This window comes from Lycium ferocissimum, unplaced genomic scaffold (genome assembly GCF_029784015.1).
Source record: "Lycium ferocissimum isolate CSIRO_LF1 unplaced genomic scaffold, AGI_CSIRO_Lferr_CH_V1 ctg1020, whole genome shotgun sequence".
In the NCBI taxonomy this organism is placed as follows: domain Eukaryota; kingdom Viridiplantae; phylum Streptophyta; class Magnoliopsida; order Solanales; family Solanaceae; genus Lycium; species Lycium ferocissimum.
The window spans coordinates 124014-144602 of NW_026713197.1; the positions used below are offsets into that span (position 1 = coordinate 124014).

Sequence of the window (20589 nt, forward strand, 5' to 3'; positions counted from 1 at the left end):
AATTCCGCATTACACCATCTTTTGCTCTTCTCTAAGAAAAGAAAAGGTGTTGTATGAAAACATCTAACCAGAAAATATGTATATATTTTTATAATATTAATTGCAGTTCGATATGTGGTCAACAAAATGTAATTAATCTTTTTTAGTGTTTTAATTGCAGTTCGTTGACCAACGAACTCTAACTAATATTTTTTAAAGTTTTTTTAATTGAATTAACAATTGGAATTTGCAACTATTGATTAATTAAACTTGTCACTTTTGTTTTCTTTATTATAATCTACTGCACTTTTGATTCTAATCTAAAATGAGCAAATATTTTTTCTTTTTTCTACTCTACTACATTTTACATTCTAACAAAGTACAAGTATAATTAATCTCATCATTCTACATTCTAACAAAGAACAATATATAACTAAATCAAAAAATTAAATATGAACTAATCTATAATGACTAAATAAAATAATATATGTAAAAAGTTATAAAATTGATAAATTACCTCAAAATCATTTGAAGAAGATTATGGAGTAAAGGTTGAGAAATACTTGTGTTGGATTCCTAGAGGAAGAGGAAGAATGGAGAAAAGAAGAAGAGGAAGAATGAAGGAAGGAGGAAGAGAGGCACGGCAGAAGGTGAGAGAAAGAGATGAAGTGTGTCGTTGGAGTTTAGGGTTGAATTGAAAATTTTAACCTAGCAAAATGTTGAAAGAAAAAAAGGTTATATTTCGCTACATGCCCAGCGAAAAGCAAAAAGAATAAAATAATTGAACCCATGTTTCGCTAGAAAACTGGCGAAATGCAAAAAAAAAAAAAAAAAATTAATTTGTTTGTCGCTATAGGTCTAGCGAAAAGGTATTATGTGGAGCCAGAATTTCCAAAACGTGCCATTTCCAACAATGTGGAGCCAGAATTTCCAACAATGTTACAAGCTCAAGATTTTTAAAAAAAGGAAAAAGAAAATTCTCAAGATAGTAGTATGTTATTTACTTGTTTACAAGCAGAAAATCTACAAATTGACAAGCATGCAATAAATCGTGTTTAATATGTGAGGCCACACTCGTTCTATCAAATTATTCCAATCATGTCGATTATTAGACTTACCTAAAAGCTTAGATGAACTGACCAGTGCTTAGCACGAGGCTTAAGTTATTGGTCATTATTTATTGAAAAGAAAAAAAGAACACGTACATTTCTATACAAACACATTACACAATGAACATGTAGAGGGTATAGATTATACTATACCAAGTGCAGATTTGCTACTAGTAACAAGTATCTGAGATGAATTCCTTATCTTAATGCTAAAACCAAGCGACATGCTTTTAATTTCATCAATGGTTATGAAAATATCTCAAACAACAACACAAAAACATTTTTCTTCACAAGTAACCAGGACTTTAAACCATAATAGTCCACCTGTCGAGAACTTCTACTTTTAAGTACCTAAAACAATGGATAAAAGGAAAAAAGATATTTTTAAGTGACAACTTTATTTAAAGAAGAAAATGCAAAGCAGGACATAAATTCTACTGCACCAAGAAACACTAGTATTGCCAGTTTCACAAGTTTCATCCGTTATTAGGACATTGAGAACAGAAGTAGAAGGAAATTCAGGCACTTTTGCAAAGACATGTTTCTTGAAGAATTTTGAAGTTCATAGCACATAAGTCAACAACATCTAGTAGCAACATTTCTATATTCTTGGACAATAGGTCCCACATACATCTGCAGACACAACAAACTTAGATTTGTATACTAGGATTTGGTGAAAAGAATCAACCATGAACAATTTCAGCTGTGGCCCTGTGGATCAGAAACTCCAAATATGTTAAAAGTTTCAGTTTCAAACAAACAGACTATGCCACCAATAAACAGAAAAGTGACGCCATAAAAGATGCACTGTCAGACTAATGACAGAAATTCTGTCAAATAGAACTTGACATAATAAACAGTGCAGTTAAAAGGAATAATATTAGTAGAATCTTAGAAGATATACAGTAATTAATTTTATCAACCTACACTATAGTTAATCTTGAAGTGCTAGAATGCTACAACCAAGTGGCAAGCAGTGAAACTTAACCAGACTTCAACTCCAAATTCTTCATGGTTGAGATGACCCTCCAAGCAAGTTTCTCTTCTCCCATTGACCAAACGCAGCAAAAGTTTACTGCTCCAGATGTGCTATCAGGATTAACATGTATTCTATGCGGACACTTCTCCTTCAGGCAAACAGAGACAATAAACGACTCTATCTGGAGACGGTCTCCATCATTCTGAATGGTTAAATCTTGTAAATCATTTGAGAGTTTTGTGTATAATAAATGCAGCAATGACTGTTTATCAAGCACAGGAGGCATGTTTTCTCCTGGTGACAGAGCCACATCTTTAAGCTCATTAGAGACACGCACCGGACAACAGTGAGCAAACTGAACTTCATGATTTTCTCCTCCTACCATGACCATTAGTTCATTCTGGTGCACAATTTTTGAGTGCTGGCCGTCTTTCTGCAAGATGATTGCCCCTTCAGCTACTCTGTCATCACATACTCGTACAAGAGGCTCAGTTCTCTCATTAAGAATGAAATCAGTGTCTGCTCTTGAAGTTGCTTGTAGAAACTTGAAATTTGGACTCAAAGAACTCTTGAGAAATTCTTTGGATGCATCAGCTTTAATACAGTGAGTCGAGGGAATGCGCACAGTCTCGTTATTTGCAGGATAATAGCATGGGATCCCAAAATCTGATTCAATGCTCTCTTTGAGAGATGCCATCTTCGGCTTTTCACCATGTACAAGTATTACATGTTTGGGTGATAGAAATTTGACCAGATCCATGATTCCCTTTTTATCAGTATGTGCACTAAAAGACATCTGATGGATCTGGCAAAATCCAAGAAATAGATGAAGTCATATATTTCAAATAATCAGAGCTAAATAACAAATAAGATTCAAAAGAATGATAGTATTTCTATATGTCATAAGTTCAAGTCCTGATAGCCAAAGGAGTAATCCAAAATAGAGAAATAAAACAGTTAAACACAATTTTGAACAGATGGAGAGAAAAAAAAAGGAATCCTCACTTTTACCTCTAAGCTTGATCATTACCACACAGTTGATAGTAACAGTTGTTTGAAGAGTCATTGGAGTGAAAAAGTCATCATTGTAGTGGAGAGAATGACTAGATAGAGATACAAAGAGCTACTATGTGATGAAATTAAACAGATTTAATATGATACAATAATAGAAGTACCTGGCAGCGCACATCAATCTGGGTGCTTTCATCAACTTTTACTTTGGTAGGAGTTTTAGCTGACATCAACCCGTGTCCTACTGTCCCAACCCCACAATATCTGAAAAATAGGATACAAAGGAGGATAGTAGAACATAAGTCTAGGTAAAATGGTGACAAAAAGGTGGAATAGCAAGCCAGATAGTCCAATGGTATTCAAGAAAAAAAGTTTATCCCTATAACTAAACGTGTACAAAGAGGAATGTGAAAGCTTTAACTTCTTTCTCCGAGGCAATAACTGAAAAAGTTAACTGATAAAGTTAGCATACTACTGTTCTTTCTGATGTGCTCAACTGAGTGTTACAGTAAAGGGTAAAGAACACAATCAGAATAGGAAGTTTATAAAATGGAATCTAGATGACCTTAAAGCTCCTATATGGGAAAATTGATGGGGAAAATGAAAAATGAAGGAATGAAACATGAATGGGGAACAAGGAAAAAATTAAAATCCATAAACAGAAAATGAGCATTAAGAATGAAATATTTACTTCCCTATATATGAGTTCCAATTTTTTCTCATTCCCTAATGAATTGCAAAAAAGTCAAACCCTGAGCTCCATTTTCTAATCTCACTTTCCACTTTCTCCTGGTAGTGAAGATACCAACAAGTGCTAAGGTGCAGGAAAGAATGGTTGAACTATATTTACAGAACTCTTGACAATCATCAGTTGATGCTAAGAGTAATATCAATCATCTCGACCAAGAAAAATGTACATCGAGACATCAGATCCTAAGAATTTATAGCGCCTCGCAAAGTTGATGGAAGTCCGTTCTCATGATTTTCATTTTACCTTTTCCAAATTGATAATCAACATAAAAGGTAATTTAGGAACAACAATAACTGAAATATGACGCTTAGATAGGGCTGTCAACAGCAGTTTGGTAATGATGACAACTGAAAACTAAACTATAAGTTATTTCTCAAGAGTTTCAGATTAAAGAAGCAAAATGCTGACAATCCAACTTTGCTCACAGACAAATGTTTTGAAGCAGCAAAAAGGGACCAGCTCATGATGACAATCCAACTTTGCTTACTCAACCCATGATTAAAAGACAAAGGCAAGGATGAAGGATACATTAACATTTGAAAATACATTTCTATTTGTCTCAGGACTAGATTTAAATAAAGTGAATTGAAGATGGTACCCTGGAAGTATTATCAGATTCTGTTCGTACGGAGCCCATTGCTTGAAAACTTCAAGTGAAAATCCCCCATTTAGCATGCCCGGAGTAGCAAATAAAACACAAGGTCCAGGAGCATTTATCATGGAACGATCAAAACTGTGGACTACAAAGTACAAGCATCAGATAATGTAATATGAGCATACCAATATGTTTGATACTTCAACTACTAAAGAATATAGAAAGAGGAATATTGTAGTACAAGAAAGCATGGTGACCCCTGTTACTGTTTAATATTTCTATAATTTCCTAAAGCTTGCAATGAGTGATAGAGGAAGCACCATGTTTGAAGTCAAATGCATTGCGTGTTGTCGAAGTACTTTTCACCTTTTGGCTAGTCCAGTTTATGAGAACTTTATAGTACATATTAGCTTGAATAGTCAAACCTGAAAGATTAGTAGCTCAGGATTAAGAATAAGGCATCAAACTACCAAAAAAACATGATATGAATCCAAAATGTTTGCAGAATTACCATACCACCAAAAAGATTAATTAAGGGAACTAATATTAGAACCTAGTGTAAAGAATACGTAAAATATTTGTTCAAGGGTAAACAATTGCAGTTAGTCTGAGAGGTGAGTAAAGAAGCTGAAAATTCGACGCTAGTCAAAACTGTATAGAAGTCGCAGGAACTAAAAGTTATTATTACTGAAATGCAAATCAACTTTTTGGCGGGGAAAATGTCCGGTAATTAGAGATAGTATGTAACGCTCTCTTAGCTATCTCCAGTAAATCTAAGTAGAATATCCTAAAAGACTCACCTTCTACCAAGTCATAACTGTCTTTCATGTACACAGGGAGACTTATGTTTTAGCTTTTACATATCAAATAAAATTGCTTTTGTATGCTATACTGCAGACAGCTTCATCAATCCAACAACACTTAATAAATCATACATATAATTACAGAGATATAATTGCACTTGCAGAATTCTAGTTCTTCTAATCTGATCAAGGAAGGACCAGGATTTCAACAAAGAAATATCACATAGCTGCGATGACTTAAGGAACTATGCAAGGAAATCAAGGGAGAAGAACCTGCGGAAAAATAAATAGGAACTTTAAGATTCATCCGCTCCCAATAGTCCTCCAGTAGCATACAGAGCTCCTGTTTGGTGAAGTATAGTCAACAATAAAATAAATAGCTGTGCTATAATATTAAAGTGCAAAGGAAAGAAAACTGTACAAAGCAGCAAGAATGAAGGAAAAACATCAAGAATAAGGGTGAGGAAAGCCCAATATTTATCAATTATATAATTCAGCAACTTATACCACACATACATATAAATCATTAGCAGTGGTAAGTGTGAGATTTAGAGAACCTTGAGACTCAGAAAACTCCTAATTTTCCTTAATTTATTTAGTATTAGAGTGAAATGGGAGCGAATAGGGTGGAATAGAAATAGAGGATACATATAGCTCACCGCCCACTAGTTTGGAATTGAGGTACAAGTTGATTGATTGAAATATATAAACCATTACTTATACCTTGGCACTATCAGCCATGGCTACTCTTGTTGGACTTCCAAATAGATACAAGCCTACAGAAACTCTTGCAGCATTGATGTCTTAGTTTCTCATAATCAAATATTTGAAACCAATTTGACAGATCAGAGAACTACATGCAAAATTTACTAAAGTTTTGATAAGTTCACCACATCCTTCATTGGATGTCTTGAAACAAAATACCGATCAGAAGTTTAGGACCGTTGGTTAACACTTCAGTAAAATTATGTTCACGTGTCCCCTCCTCCCTTCAGTTATTTGTCACTACAGAAGACCTAAAGCTAAAGTATGTCTTAAACATAGGCATTAAAAAAGCTAAAGTTAAGTTATAGTTTAGCCAAAATAAAGAATAAAAACCTGAGGTCTTCCAAGACCAAATGTAGGGATGAGCACCTTTCCTCCGCTAGCAACACATTTATGAACCTAAAATGATCAGTTTTTGGTATTAAAGCATTTTTGCACAAAAATGAATTAAACAATACAATAAAGCAAATTGAATGGGTAAACCAACAAAAGAATCATTAATATTTTAAAGATGCAGGACTCCTATTGATAGAGATGGCAATAAATACAATTTTTAGACAAGAACCCTCCAATTTCGAAATAGAGCAAAGTGGGCAGAAAAAATATACAACTGAAAGAGATTATGCTAAATTGCAGTAAACAATGAAATGCAGTAAACAAAGAAAACAAACATGTGCAACAACAACAATAACAACAAACCCTGTGTAGCCCACAAGTGGGGTTTGGGGAGGGTAGTGTGTACACAGACCTTACCCCTACCTTTGGAAGGTAGAGAGGTTGTTTCCAATAGACCCTCAGCTCAAAGAAAGATAAAAAGGAGGCAGTAGCAACAAGCAAAAACAACAGCAAGATAATAAGATAACCGAAGCTAAAGAAAAAACAAGCAGTAATAGAGATCTAAGAATAAGAAAGTACAAGAGTAGTAATAATACCCCGATGGAAAAGAAATACACCCGACTATCTACTAACCTTTTACCCTAATTCTCGACCTCCACACCCTCCATGTCCTCGGTGAGCTTAAGTTGTGCCATGTATAGCCTAATCACCTCACCCCAATACTTCTTAGGCCTACCTCTACCCCTCCTTAAGCCCATTACGGCCAGCCTCTCACACCTCCTTACCCGGGCATCTTCATATCTCCTCTTCACATGCCCAAACCATCTCAGCTTCAGTTCTCGTATCTTGTCCTCCACGGGGCCACTCCCACCTTTTCCCAAATGTCTTTATTCCTAATCTTATCTCTCCTTGTATGCTCACACATCCATCTCAACATCCTCGTCTCTGCCACTCTCATCTTCTGGACATGGGAGTTATTGACTGGCCACCATTCTGCCCCATATAACACAGTCGGTCTAACCACCACTCAGTAGAACATACCTTTTAAGTCTAGGAGGCACATTCTTATCACACACAACACTGGATGCGAGCCTCCATTTCTTCCACCCCGCCCCAATACAATGAGTGACATCCTCGTCAATCTCCCCATTACCTTGGATTACTGACCCCAGGTACTTGAAACATGTGCATGCATACATTATTTATTTGATTAAGTCTTAAAACAAAACATAAATTCCCCTAGTTAGAGATTTGTTCAGCATTAGAAATTAATCGAGGGGTTACGGATAAAAGAAAATGCAATGCAGTCTCTTTCTCTACCAGCTTTTAAGAGGGAAGCGACACTTAAACAATTGTACGATTTGTGGGATCACAAGCAAAATATATTTTAGGTATGGAGTACAGCACTCAAATTGTACTCGCTACTTTAAAGCCACTATGAGCACACCATACAAACTACGTTATGTACTTCAACAACCATTGACATTCGGATATAAAGCATAGGACCCAGGACAAATATATCCAGGCAAGACCACAGTTGTCAAAGGCGCGCTTAAGCCCTAAAGCGAGGCTCAAAACATGTTGAGCGCTTCGCCTCGCTTTATGTGCGCTTCAGTGTCGTCATCAAGGCTCCAAGACATACTTTTCCTTGCCTTCGAGCCTCTGGAAGAGGTGACACCGTATGATTGATATTTCAGTTTATCGTGATGTTTTTACAATTTCTTTGTCCATATATTTGTTATTCATGCTTACTATTATAAGTCTTGGACTAAACATACATATATTTGTAATTTTGCACCATTGCGCTTTTTTTCACTAAAGCCCACACTTTATTTGCGCTTTGCGCTTAAAGCACCAGCTAACCTTAGAGCTTTTTTACGCTTTTCGCTTTTGATAACACTAGGCAAGACCCCTAGCCCTCTACAAACACTCACAAGCATATTCTGTCACAGCAATGTGTTATAAGCAGAAATCAAAAGAAAAACATATGTGATACAGGAAAAAGAATCAACTCCATTTAGAACCAAAAGTATCATACTGCTTTGAGAAACTCCCTCTCCCGAGCAAATTTGGAATCACGGAGGGTGGCTGCATAAGTTGACCTGTATGAACAAAATTATGAGTGGAGATCTTTGCAGCTAAAATTTTCATTTTTCAAAGTTAGGATAATGCCATTAAATTTATTTATCAGGAGATCCGTAATTTTTTAATTTAAAGTGATAATTATAACTTGTCTTGAACAGGCTGTAAGGACAGGTTACAAATATGATACCACCAACTTGGACTAACACAGGAAAAGGGGGATATTATATCAAGTTCAAACCATTTCACACCAAAATGTTTTAGCCAAACCACTTAGCAAGAGACATAAATTCTGGCAAGAACTAACATCTGACTTTGGTGCTAGTCGTCTAACATTGTTAGCACTTAGCATACAACCATACACAAAAACTACATACTAATTTTCAACATTTCACCAAATATTGAATCATACTTTTTCTTTAGTGTGAGCTATTTTTGAGCCAAGCCTAGCCAAAAGAGCATCGAGATCAGAAAACCGATAATGGTCATTGATAAAGAAATGGACCTTGGACCTAACTCAATCCCAAAGCTAGCTCAAGAGGTGAGGATTGCCCAAGATCATATAAAGAGTCCATTTAAGGAGTCCAATCTCCGTTCGTGAGATTCAACACCCCCTGCACGCCCATGACTGGACATCTAGACCGTGGATAATATAAGATAAGGGCCCAACATTGTGTAAACATGAATTGGGAAGGGCCTGGCTCTAATACTGTTATAACTAAATGACCTTAGGCTTAACTCAATCCCAAAAGCTAGCTTAAGAGATGAGGATTGCCCAAGACCATATACGAAGTCCAATCTTCGTTCCCCCAACCAATGTGGGACTCAACAGTCATCAATCCACTTGAGCTGCATAAAATCGTGAAATAAAAAAGAAACTGGAAAAATGATCATCAAAGTTGATATAGACTAGAGTCTAAATATTTGACCAAGATTGTTTACCATAATTTTTTTTTTTTTTTTTTGAAAGGTATGTTTACCACGATGTCTATGCAGGTGATTTTCTAGATGGTATCTGCTACTTACTCCGTTATGACAAGGTCCAGCTGCAGCCGGTCAATTTGAGCAGCTCCAAGATGTCTCTCAGGCATCATATTATAATCTCCAGTGTATACTATAGCAGCATCGCCCACTTTAGCATAAAACATTGCAGCACCAAGAACCTAGACACAGAGTTCCATATTCACAACATCAATATTGATTGACCTTATTCTGGCTCTATTCTTTTTGTGTATAAGATATAGAAGGGAATTGAGTTGCACATTCACAAAAAGAAATGTTCGTGCTTATATATAAAAAGATTTCAATTGAAGATATCTAAAACTTTGATAAGAGAGCTAGTTTAGAACATAATGAACTAGCAGGGATATCACACAAATTTCTTTTCCATTTCATCAATCCAGAATTTCAATTTTACTCTTTCATGTTTTTCTTTTACATTTGTTGGTTGGTCAAACGTCCTCTACATGAGATCATCCATGACATCACATATGCCATATTTACTAGGAAACAACGAAAGGCAGACAGCAGCAATATAGAGAAGAAAGACAGTATGTGCATACTATTCTAAGCTCAGGTTTATAACTACATTCGCATTGCGTAACTTTGTTTCCAACAATGAACTTGCAGCTAGCTTTAGAAATCAGGTTATCTTTAATGCTTTTCTTTTTCCACAAGTCAGTAAGCCAATGTAGTGGGGGAATCCTATATCTGTATGCGTATATACACAACAAGTCGAATGGTGTCGGACCTTCCTGATTGATTAATTCTGCTGGCAATATATTTCGCAATGTCACTTTCATAAGTAGCATCTCTTCTCCTTTCATTGTTTAAGACATTGGGTTTTCCAGGCTGCTTTTTTCTTTTTGTTTGGTGATAATGCTGTGTTGCTGCTTTTATTAACTTCCAAATGGGAAAAATTGTTCTCACTCTAGTTGGAGAAACTGAACCAGGAATAAAAGGACATACACAGCTCTACTTATTGACATAGAATATATATATAGCTGCTTGCCGCTTCCAAGTTGAAGATATAGCACAGAAAATATAGTGTGCTTCACACAGCTATCAAGTGAATTAGCAGTATCTACTTGCACTAACACAAGAGTGAGAGAGAGAGAGAGAGAGAGACGGAGATTAGAAGAGTCAATCAACAGTCTGCCTATGCTTCAGACATGTAGGCCAGTTGGAAAGGAAATAATCAATTCCAAAAAGATGGAATATTAAATGAAAATAGCCATTTTAAACTTGAGAACACTTTCCAATCAAACCAACTTAAAGGAGAAGAATCAGTTCCAATAGACTAGCTTCCAAGTAAACACCTAAGATATTACTCTCTTAATCTTCATTTCCCTTTCCTCTAAAAATTGAAAAGATGATATACCTAAATCCCGTTTATCCAATTCGTTATCCTTTTCTAACATTATCTGCTGTGTGAATTAACTTAATGTGGCTTCTTCTTCGTTCGTTAATTGATATTCCCTTTTTTCACTTCAGATTGAAAAGAAAACCTATAGGTCGATCTGCCTGATACCAATGAATGCACATGAAAAAAGTTATTGGAAAGTTTGTGTAAATGAATGAATAGTTTGAACCATACATGTCCAGCATAGTATGCTCGAATTTGAAGGTCTCTATCAACCAACACAGTCTGCTTCAGATCCACTGCAATAACTGCACACCGATTACAAAAGTTAAGTAACAAGTCAATTTGGAGATCAATAAGAGGAAAGATGCAAAAAATATTATTAGCTGGGGATGTCTACTAAATTACATACAACAGCTGCATTTTGTTAGATCCTCAGAATTCACTTCACTTATCAATCTAATTTTGCATGTGCATTAAATTAATATTGCTGATTATAGAAGCTCAATCAGCAATCTCTTGCCAACTTTAAGGAAGGCAGAATACACAGATAGACACATAAACTTGGCCTCCATTGTCAGTTGACATTTCAACTTTCCTAGTGACCAAGTAGACACCTCTACCAGACGTGAACAACCCCGTTGGGCAGACCTCATGCGTGTGCTAAAAGCGCGAGTGACGCGGCACAGTAACAAATAACAAGGCGACACATGTAAAAGAAATTAAAAAGAAATATGATATATTTAACTGGGAAAAAAAGAAGAAAAAATTAAAAGAACCCTAACACGAATCCTATCTTTCTTCTTTGTCCTTGCCCCCATCCCCCCTGCTTCTTCCCCTCCCCTCTCCCCTCCTTTTCTTCTTCATTCAAACCTCTTCCCCCGCTAACATAAATACATAATCCCCATTTTATATAAATTTTGCTTTTTAAAAGTTAACTAATGCCTTTTTTCTAGTTCTTTATTCCTATCATGGTACAACAAATACAATTAATTGGACTGAGATAGAATATTAGTGGATTGGTGTGGCGGTGAACGATGGCAGTGAGTGGCGTGGGGCAAACATTGCTTCGGGTGGCATCTTGGTGGTCGTCAGCGGCGACTCATGGAGTTTTGGATCAAAATCCGTTCCCCGCGTCTGCGACTCCTGCGAGAAAACTGCCAATTAAACCAGGCCCAGTTAGGCCATAGTCTTAAGGTGAGACCGGAAGTGAAGATTTGAGATGGAGTTCTTGGTGTTAAAATGGGTTGTTTAAAGGTGTATTCGGTGTTGTCCTTATTGGGGTGGCGGCGAGAGGGTGGTAATAAGGTTATGGCTTGGTTATGATGGTGGCGGAAGGGTGGCGGCAGCTACGGCTTGATTTGAGCTGAAGAAAATGGGGTCCACATGAAAAAAATATAGCAAAAATATAACTTTAGGGGCCTTCACCCACTAAAAATTGTGTGAATATCAAACATTTTGCCATGTTAGCGTGAGGGGTTCACTAGATACACCTAAGTCAAGTAGTCTACTTGCTCACTAGGAAAGTGAAGTGCCAAACTGACAGTGAAGGCCATGTTGAAGTGTCTATCTATGTATTCTGCCTTAAAAGAATCTAGCTTCTCTTGCCAACTTTAAAAAAATCTAGCTTTAATTTGGCAATTTCATAGAACACCTGTACTTCAATGAGAACCTTTTGTTCTCCCTTTATATTTTTTTTTCCACAGTATAACTTTAGCATGAGGTATTGGCAAGATGTTACAATGGATAATCCGTCTCCACCAAATGAATCAATCTCTCTATTATCTGCGTGCCTAAATGGCTCAATGTGTGAATGCTGAGTTGCAGACATGCAAAAAGTTCAATAAGATTGAATGGTTTCAACAGTGGGCTTCTTGAGGCAGCACATACAAACCACTGTTACTGCTATGTGATGCATTGACGAAGACTGATTTCTGCAGTAACACATTTAACATAGCTATCATACTAGACTGATAACTAGTGAAAATACATAAGAAGCTCGTGTAGTAAAGGCGACCATTAGAACCATTGAAACCACACTAATGGTGTCTAGAGCCTGCAGCAGCTGATTTGATTGGGGAAAAAACAGAAAAGGTTGTGTGCATTAGTCAGAGGTCGGCTGAGACAGCAGATTTGACCAAACTAAACAGAAAACGTTTGTCCATTAGTCAGACAATGCAACTCATGCAACCATGTGTGGAGTGGAAAATCCCAATTATTGTCAGTTGGCTTTTATCACCAATATACATGCAACAATTGCAAATGGATCCCACTTTGCACATGGTTTCACTTTTCAGAGAACTAATAGTATATTAGAGTTGTAAGTGTTTATGTCATTGATACACAATATATATTATCTTATTTCAACATGAGAGATCATAAATATGCTCAATCTAACTTTCTTTTGCTTCGACCCAGACAAAGTTGGTATAACTACTGAGAAGTTAACTTGCCTAGTTTACAACTTTAAAGGAAGCACTATGAACATATACTGCAAAGTGGATGAAATTCTAACCATTTTCCACCAATTACTAGAAAAGTGAATCATACTATAAATAGGTCAAGGGAGTGGACTAGTAGGAGAAACGATACCTTTTTTCATGCATTCCGCAATATTCTCAGAACTAAATAGCTCTTTCTCTCCCCTTCTATCAACCATCACTTTGCGATTATCTTCCAGCAACAATGGGGCCAACGCTTTTGTTGGATACTGAAGGATGAGTAATTAAAGTTGATCACAAAGAGTAGATCATAAACTATGGCAAAAACTAGGTTGAAAATCCAAGTACACATATTCTTGCTCATTCATAATATTTCTAGCAAAAAAGAAATTGGATACTAAAAGCGTCCATTACATGGCTGATAATTACATATCAGATGTGAATAAAAGAGGAACTGAAAATATTGCGCAGAAACATGCAACAAAATTTGGAACTTTAAAAAAATATCCAGACATATCTGGACTGTCTGTAGGAAAAAAGCTTCCAATTATGTCATACATTTGTTAATTCGTAACAGAATATCTCCCTAATCTCTTGATCTACTCTGATGCTCAAGTATTTTAAAGGAAGTTTCCAGATATATGTCCAAAACAGATCTCTTTTTGTGCTGATTTTAGTTCACATTTTATTTTCACATTGTCTAATTGATGTAGACAGCAACTCATAACATTTTTTATAGCAATCACCATAACATTCATTTTTTTTTTTAATTCATATCGCATTTTGATAACAAATGTATCCCTAATCTTAGGTATATTTGGTTTATTACATGTAAATAAATATAAGATAGATTTTTTAATCAGATTTTTTAATCAGAACAATTTCTAAGGTCACGAGTAATAGTTTTCCTGGATAACAGCAAAATTCCGTATTTGTTAGTATGGAGAGAAAATACAACGTCTACTGGAACAACCAAAATTTTAAGGCAGCTACTTAAGTGGTTGAATATGCATTACTACTGAAATACTAAGCCATATATTTCAACAATTTTTGACAAAAACTTGTTGATATAGAAGGCTTGACATGCCACTTGCAAGTAATGTCAATTATCAAATTCAGAGATCTGTATATAATTTCTAACACAATAGAATATTTGATTACAGTTCAAAGCTTTGGAATGAAGTTTTTATATTTTTTTTATACAATGAGTTTTGCCTTAATTCAAAGCTTTTGCATGAGATACTGCTAGTAAGATTTAGTCCAAAATGTAAAGTAAATGGCTAACCTGCTTCAGTTATTTATTTACACCCTTTCTTTTTTTTCTTTTTCTTTTTTAACAGAAGGTGAGGAACAATGGGAAAGGAATGCACTTCAGAAAGAAACGCAACAACGAAAAAATAAAAACGAAATGAGCTTCCATATTCCTTTATGTTATTGAAGTGATTAGGACTATAAGCAGGCTAGAAAGGAGATACCGTCATGTATATGGGGCCATTGTACCCACAAACTTCAGTAAAATATGGAAGAGCTCCGATATGGTCTTGGTGGCTGCAACCAAAGTTCATTAAATCAGATCAATAGAGTTAAAAGGTTACGCTTACATTACTAGAACATAGACATTTAACTAGGGATGTGACTCACCAAGCTGGAGCAAATTTTCCCCACATCTCTAAAGCGGGTCATCAATTCATTAAACTAAACTAAAGAGTAAACTTTCACTAAGTGACTATGACATATACACATAATAGGGTATGCTATTTGTCAAGCTGGGGCAAAAAAATTCCCTGTCTCTAAAGAAGTTCATCGCATATCACTAAACAAGACCAAAGAGTAAAAGGTTACAAAGACACCATATAAACAAGGGATGCGACACGCCAAGCTGGGGCATGCCTTTCCCTTGTTGCTAAAGGGGTTTATAACATCCATTGAAGTAGACCAAAATATTAAAAAGAAAAACGCACTATGATATTCAGTCAGAGGTCTCTATAACAATCATCCTTTATAACAACATTAACTATAAAAGCAACGTGTTTTGAACCTATTTTCATGTTATGTGACTCCCTCCATCCCAAGCAGCGTGTAACCTATTTTCATGTTATGTGACTCCCTCCATCCCAAGCAGCGTGTTTTTAACCTATTTTCATGTTATGTGACTCCCTCCATCCCAATTTATGTACTAATACTTTTCGCTTTTCGAGAATAAAAGATCAAAAAAATTTCATATGCCTTTTAAATATTTCAAATTATTAATTATGGTAGCTAATAGTACTTTTTACATAGTTTCCAAATATGTAAATTTTATTTCCAAAAATTTAAAGATTCTATGTTCAAACACACGGTCAAAATTAAGAAGTTTGAATCTTGAAAAAAGCGAAACGTGTGACATAAATTCAGACAGGGGGATTATATTATATGTTCTTTACAGCATTTCGCTACACAAAGAACAAAAAAATATTAGGACAAACAACATTGTCATAAAGAGGTTTGATGGTACACACAACATATGCTAAGGGGTATGGCAGAGCATCATGCACAACACGGTCTTTCCCTTGTTGCTAAAGGGGTTTATTAAAATCCATTGAAGTAGACCAAAGTATTAACAAAGAAAAACGCGCTATGATATACAGTCAGACGTCTCTATAACAATCGTCCTTTATAACAACATTAACTATAAAAGCCAAGTCTTTTTAACCTATTTTCATGTTATCTTACTATATTATACTATGTTCTTTACAGCATTTCGCTATAGCAGCAAAATAATATCAGGACAAACAACGACATTATAAAGAGGTTTGACAGTATACACAACATATGCTAAGGGGTATGGCAGAGTTATCATACTAATGTGTGATGATGATGCATGAAAGAGCATTGGTGAAGTCTCCAGTCTTAGAGATAAGAGAGAAATCCGGGTATCTGCGATGATCGACGTATCCTAAATGCATCCCGCAATCAAACATTATCTTCTTTCCATTTATAGTCACCACCACACAGCTCTTTCCCACCTCCTGTCCTGCCCCTGTAACTCATTTTTGTTTCGTTAAGGCATTTCATCAAACATGTTGCAGACATATGTAGCATTTTTGACCAAGGCTCTAAAATCAGCTTATTTTGACAAACAGTTTGTGTTTGACCAATTAATTTAAAAGCATTTTTGAGCAGCATATTTTCAAATGTATAAAGCTAATGAAGATATTTACGCAACGTAGCCTAATATACAATACTACTATATTTGGGGAAGCATCATACATAATGTATCAATCTTGTATAAAATACATAATAATACATAAAAGATATTTATACACAAATATATTGAAAATAGGGTGTTTATACACAAAGCTAGGCTAGATGGCGTAAATATTTTAAAAAATAGACAGAGCATAATTAAGTTACTTCTTTTAGGCAAACACTTGACTTTTCAAAAATAAATAATCACTTTTTGAAAAAAAAAAATAAACACTTTTGACCTTCAAAAAACTTGACCATATAGGTTATACTTAGTATATCAAAAAGAATAATAAAATTATGTATATTGCTTACCCAAAACTAGACATTCGATAGGCATGTTTGTTTTTTTTTTTTTTTTTACTTCTGAATTCAAAGAATTAACTTTGGCGGGTGTTCTCCTTTAACTTTTTGTTGCTTTGTAAAGCTTCCATAAAGAAAAGGATTATAATATTAGCAGGTTTTATAGGCGAACTATAGTAGCATTAGGGCGAGTAAAATGACAAAAATGGTTACTTATGTTTGATGGTATGTTTAAAATAGTCCCTTAACCGTGCACTAGACATTTTTTTTATTTTTTAAGTTTACCAATAATTAACATTTTTAATCTCCGTCAAATATTTCACAATTTATATTTATTAGATTTGATAAAAATAGAAAAAGGGACTAACCATAAATACTTATTTAACCACAAATATTTAATAATTTATAGATTTGACGGGAAAAAAAAAGTTTATAACCATAAATACCAAGAAAATTTCATTAAATCCAAAAATATGGAACACAGAGAACTACATCATACACTAAATAAATATAAAGAATAGCATAAATTTCACCTTAAAAAGTTGGACCAGACTCTAGGAATATATCAAAAATAGCATATACTATATAATTGTACCTTTAAATGTGAGTTCCTGCTAATTTTCTTTCATTCTTTTTTAGAGCTCCCGTCAAATTTAATAAACAACGTTTGGTTATTTTTTGACGAAAATTAAAAGTATTAGCTTTTGGCAAACTTAAAAGACCAAAATTGTTCGATGCGTGCTTTCTAGGGAGAATGAGCTAAAAAGGCTCTTTGAGAGTGGAATGCACAATAAGGGATTTCTATTTCTTTTTCCTTTTCTTTTGTTATAACCATATAATTATGAAGAGATTGTGGTTGAATTAGAATATTTAATAACTTGGGGGATAGAATTAAAATATGAAAACATTCTAATAAAACAATGCTCCAAACCTCACAAAAACAAATCAGCTGTTTCAAATCTCCTCTTCTCTTCACTGTTCTTCCCGTTCTCCTCTCTCTCTCCGCTCCACTTTGTTCTCTTTAACCATTTTTTTTTTACTGGTTTCTCCTCCAAGAACATTCTTTCTCTACAAATTCGAGTTTTTTGAGGTATGCATTTATTTTTATTCTAATTTTTGTTGTTTTTATGCTCATTTAAGACATAGGGTTTTTGTTTTTCCTATGTTTTCTTGGTCGATCGATCCAAGAACTTTATCTTACCATTCACTATTATAAATTAGTCTGAAATCAATTTGAGTCTCTATATGATTTGTTCTTTTTGTAAACTCTAAAAAAGGAGTTTTGGGGTTTTAGTCTAAAATCAATTTGAGTCTTTGTAAATTCTGAAAAATGGGTTTTGGGGTTTTGTGAATTTTAGTGAATGGGATCATTTGCTTTCTTTATAGTTTGTGTTCTACATTCACTAATAGCAGTTGTAACAATGTTCTATTTGAATGAAGTTTCTGTACTTGGACATGGTATTGAAACAGCCAAAAAGTTGTTAGGGTCAATCCCACATGACTAATTGGTGATTAAAACATCTGATTTATTTGTTAGATTGATGTTATGTGTCATTGGGTTGTTGTTATTTGTAGTGTCTTTTGTTTAGGAGAGAGAATTTTAGAGTTTTTTCGCGAAAGGTTGTATTTGTCTTCATGTAGCAATGGGATTATGGAGAGTGTATTTTTAGAGGAAGCTTGAGGATTTGGCTTATGATTGGCTAAGACAACTTGTTGGTGATTTTGTTCTAGCACTTTCTTGGGTGTTTTTTCTTGTTAATTCATGGAGGAAAAAGTATGATTAGAAAGATTTTTTTTCTGAACTTTTGTTAGCGTAAGATGTTTCAGAGTCCCAAATAATGATGCTTGATGGAAAAAACAGATTAAAACACTTCTAGCATCTTAAGATGCTTGATCAAATTCTTTTCTTTTTCAAATTGGTGTTATATTTAGCTCTATGCTTGCAAGAAATATTTTATTTTGTAGCTGCTATTGTTTCAGAATTTCTTCTACGTGTAAACAATCGCATATTGTTTAAACAACTTGTGTTTATTTGATAACTTCGAGAAGTTTATTCATTTGGTCTATTGTTGACAATTTTATGATGCTTTATGTATGTAGATAAAATGGAAACAAAAAATCAAAAGTTTATAAAAGAAGTCCTAGAAAAAAGGCAAGGTCAACGGAAGAGGAGTCTGCTTCTGCTGGAGAAGCGGATAGGTTTCCACAAGCTCAGGAAATAGAAGAATTGACCTCATCAGCTCGTGGTTCAGTTAGAGAAGATGAAAGTGTAGAAGATGAGGAATCAATAGATCAGGAAGATAAAAGTGAAAGTGGAAAAGAAAGTGTAGAAGATGAGGAATCAACGCATCAAGAAGGACAAAATGAAAGTGGAGAAGAAAATGCAGAAGATGAGAAATCAACGGATCAACAAGAAGAAAATGAAAGTGGAGAAGAAAGGGAAGAAGAAACAAATCATGTACTTTTCGAACAAAGAAAAAAGTATTACATGATGAGAATCGCCCTTCAAGATCAAATGTGAGTGTTTTTTTAAATTGTCATTAGTGAAAACAAAGAGTAGGTGTTTTAGCATCCATTTACTATTTTTTAGAAAATTACCACCAGTTCAAACAACTGATGGATGCTTAAACACCTACTAATTGTTTATTGTAAACAAACAGTTGTTATTTAAGCATCAACTAGTTGTTTAAACTACCACCAGTTCAAACAACATATGTTTGTGGCTTTTTTATACTTTCTTTTAATTAATCAATTTTATAATCATGTACAGTTTGCTGATGATTACGTCATCGAGATTCCCGAATGCATCAAGTCCATTGATCTTACAAAATATAGCTTCAAGACACATTATTCCGCGCATGGTGATATTCTGGGAAAGATTTTTGTAAAGTCACCTCTAGGAGGAAAAACATTTCTTGAATTCAGAGGAGTTCTGGTAGAACAAGGTCTTTTAGATAGGTTCAAAAAAAGTTGTTTTGGGCATTTTATGGATACTCCAATGCAGCGAGTAAATTTTGGGTCGCTGATAGTTCATGGTCTTCTACTCCGACGCATCATTTGTCAGAAAAAGATAGAGCTGTGATTTGAATACGAAAATATGCCTGTGTGTTTTGGATTAAGGGAATTTTCCTTGATGACGGGACTACGGTGTCACCCCTTTCCTTCTAAAGAGGCATTGGCTAGTCGGGTAAAGAAGGGTGAACCATTATGGGAATTTGTTTCCAAGGAAGGAAAAACTGTTACTGCTAACTTCCTCCTTGAAAAGATCAAATCACCTGAAACACCAAAAAATTATAAGTTTTCACTTGCCTTGGTTTGGTTCTATCACTGCATCTTATGTGCAAGAGATATATCATCAGGTGTTGATGCCGACATGACCAAGCTAGCTTGCAAGCCCTCCGTCTTCAACGAATATCCGTGGGGTCTCAAAAGCTATCTTTCGATTGTTGAGTATCTTGCAAAACCAATAAAATCTGAATACAACCTCTACGGCTTCCCGTGGGCATTCCTGGTACAAATCTACTGCCTGATAGTTACAAGCCTCTTGACATTGATAAGAGCAAGGAAAGAGTGGAACCATAAACTAGGGATGTGTTTGTTGGGATAATTTTTGTTGATAAATTTGTGGTGGATCTTTTTGTTAGACTATTTCTTGATGTGGAAGTATGATGACTATTTATGGATAATTTGTAGAAGATGCTATGGAGATGTTTATATATGGTTGTTTACTAAAACAACATGAAGTTGTTGTTAACGGTTGGTTGCTTAAACATTCACAGTAGTTGTTTATGATGTTTATCGATGGTTGTTTACTAAAACAACATGATGTTGTTTAACAGCTTCAGTTG

At 35.0% G+C, this 20589-nt stretch overlaps 1 protein-coding gene across 1 annotated transcript; it reads right to left on the reverse strand.

Annotated features, from left to right (window-relative positions):
• Positions 1 to 1804: 1804 nt before the first annotated feature.
• LOC132041427 (cleavage and polyadenylation specificity factor subunit 3-II) lies at positions 1805 to 16926 on the reverse strand. The gene is made up of 14 exons (XM_059432142.1): positions 16847 to 16926; positions 16754 to 16801; positions 16055 to 16232; positions 14689 to 14761; positions 13365 to 13482; positions 11007 to 11080; positions 9437 to 9573; positions 8367 to 8430; positions 6326 to 6391; positions 5501 to 5570; positions 4745 to 4849; positions 4428 to 4569; positions 3243 to 3342; positions 1805 to 2872 (listed from the first exon to the last, which is right to left on the reverse strand). Exons 2-14 carry the CDS (start codon positions 16776 to 16778, stop codon positions 2072 to 2074), a joined length of 1953 nt encoding a protein of 650 aa, XP_059288125.1. The 5' UTR covers positions 16779 to 16801; positions 16847 to 16926; the 3' UTR covers positions 1805 to 2071.
• Positions 16927 to 20589: the final 3663 nt, after the last annotated feature.

Excerpts from the sequence above, each read along its gene's own strand:
- LOC132041427 (XM_059432142.1), bottom strand. The coding sequence starts at position 16,778 with ATGCCTATCGAATGTCTAGTTTTGG. Across the intron at positions 11,081-13,364 it reads TGCGGAATGCATGAAAAAAG|TTATTGCAGTGGATCTGAAG; the intron begins GTATCGTTTCTC and ends ATCGGTGTGCAG. Across the intron at positions 9,574-11,006 it reads GAGCATACTATGCTGGACAT|GTTCTTGGTGCTGCAATGTT; the intron begins GTATGGTTCAAA and ends CTCTGTGTCTAG.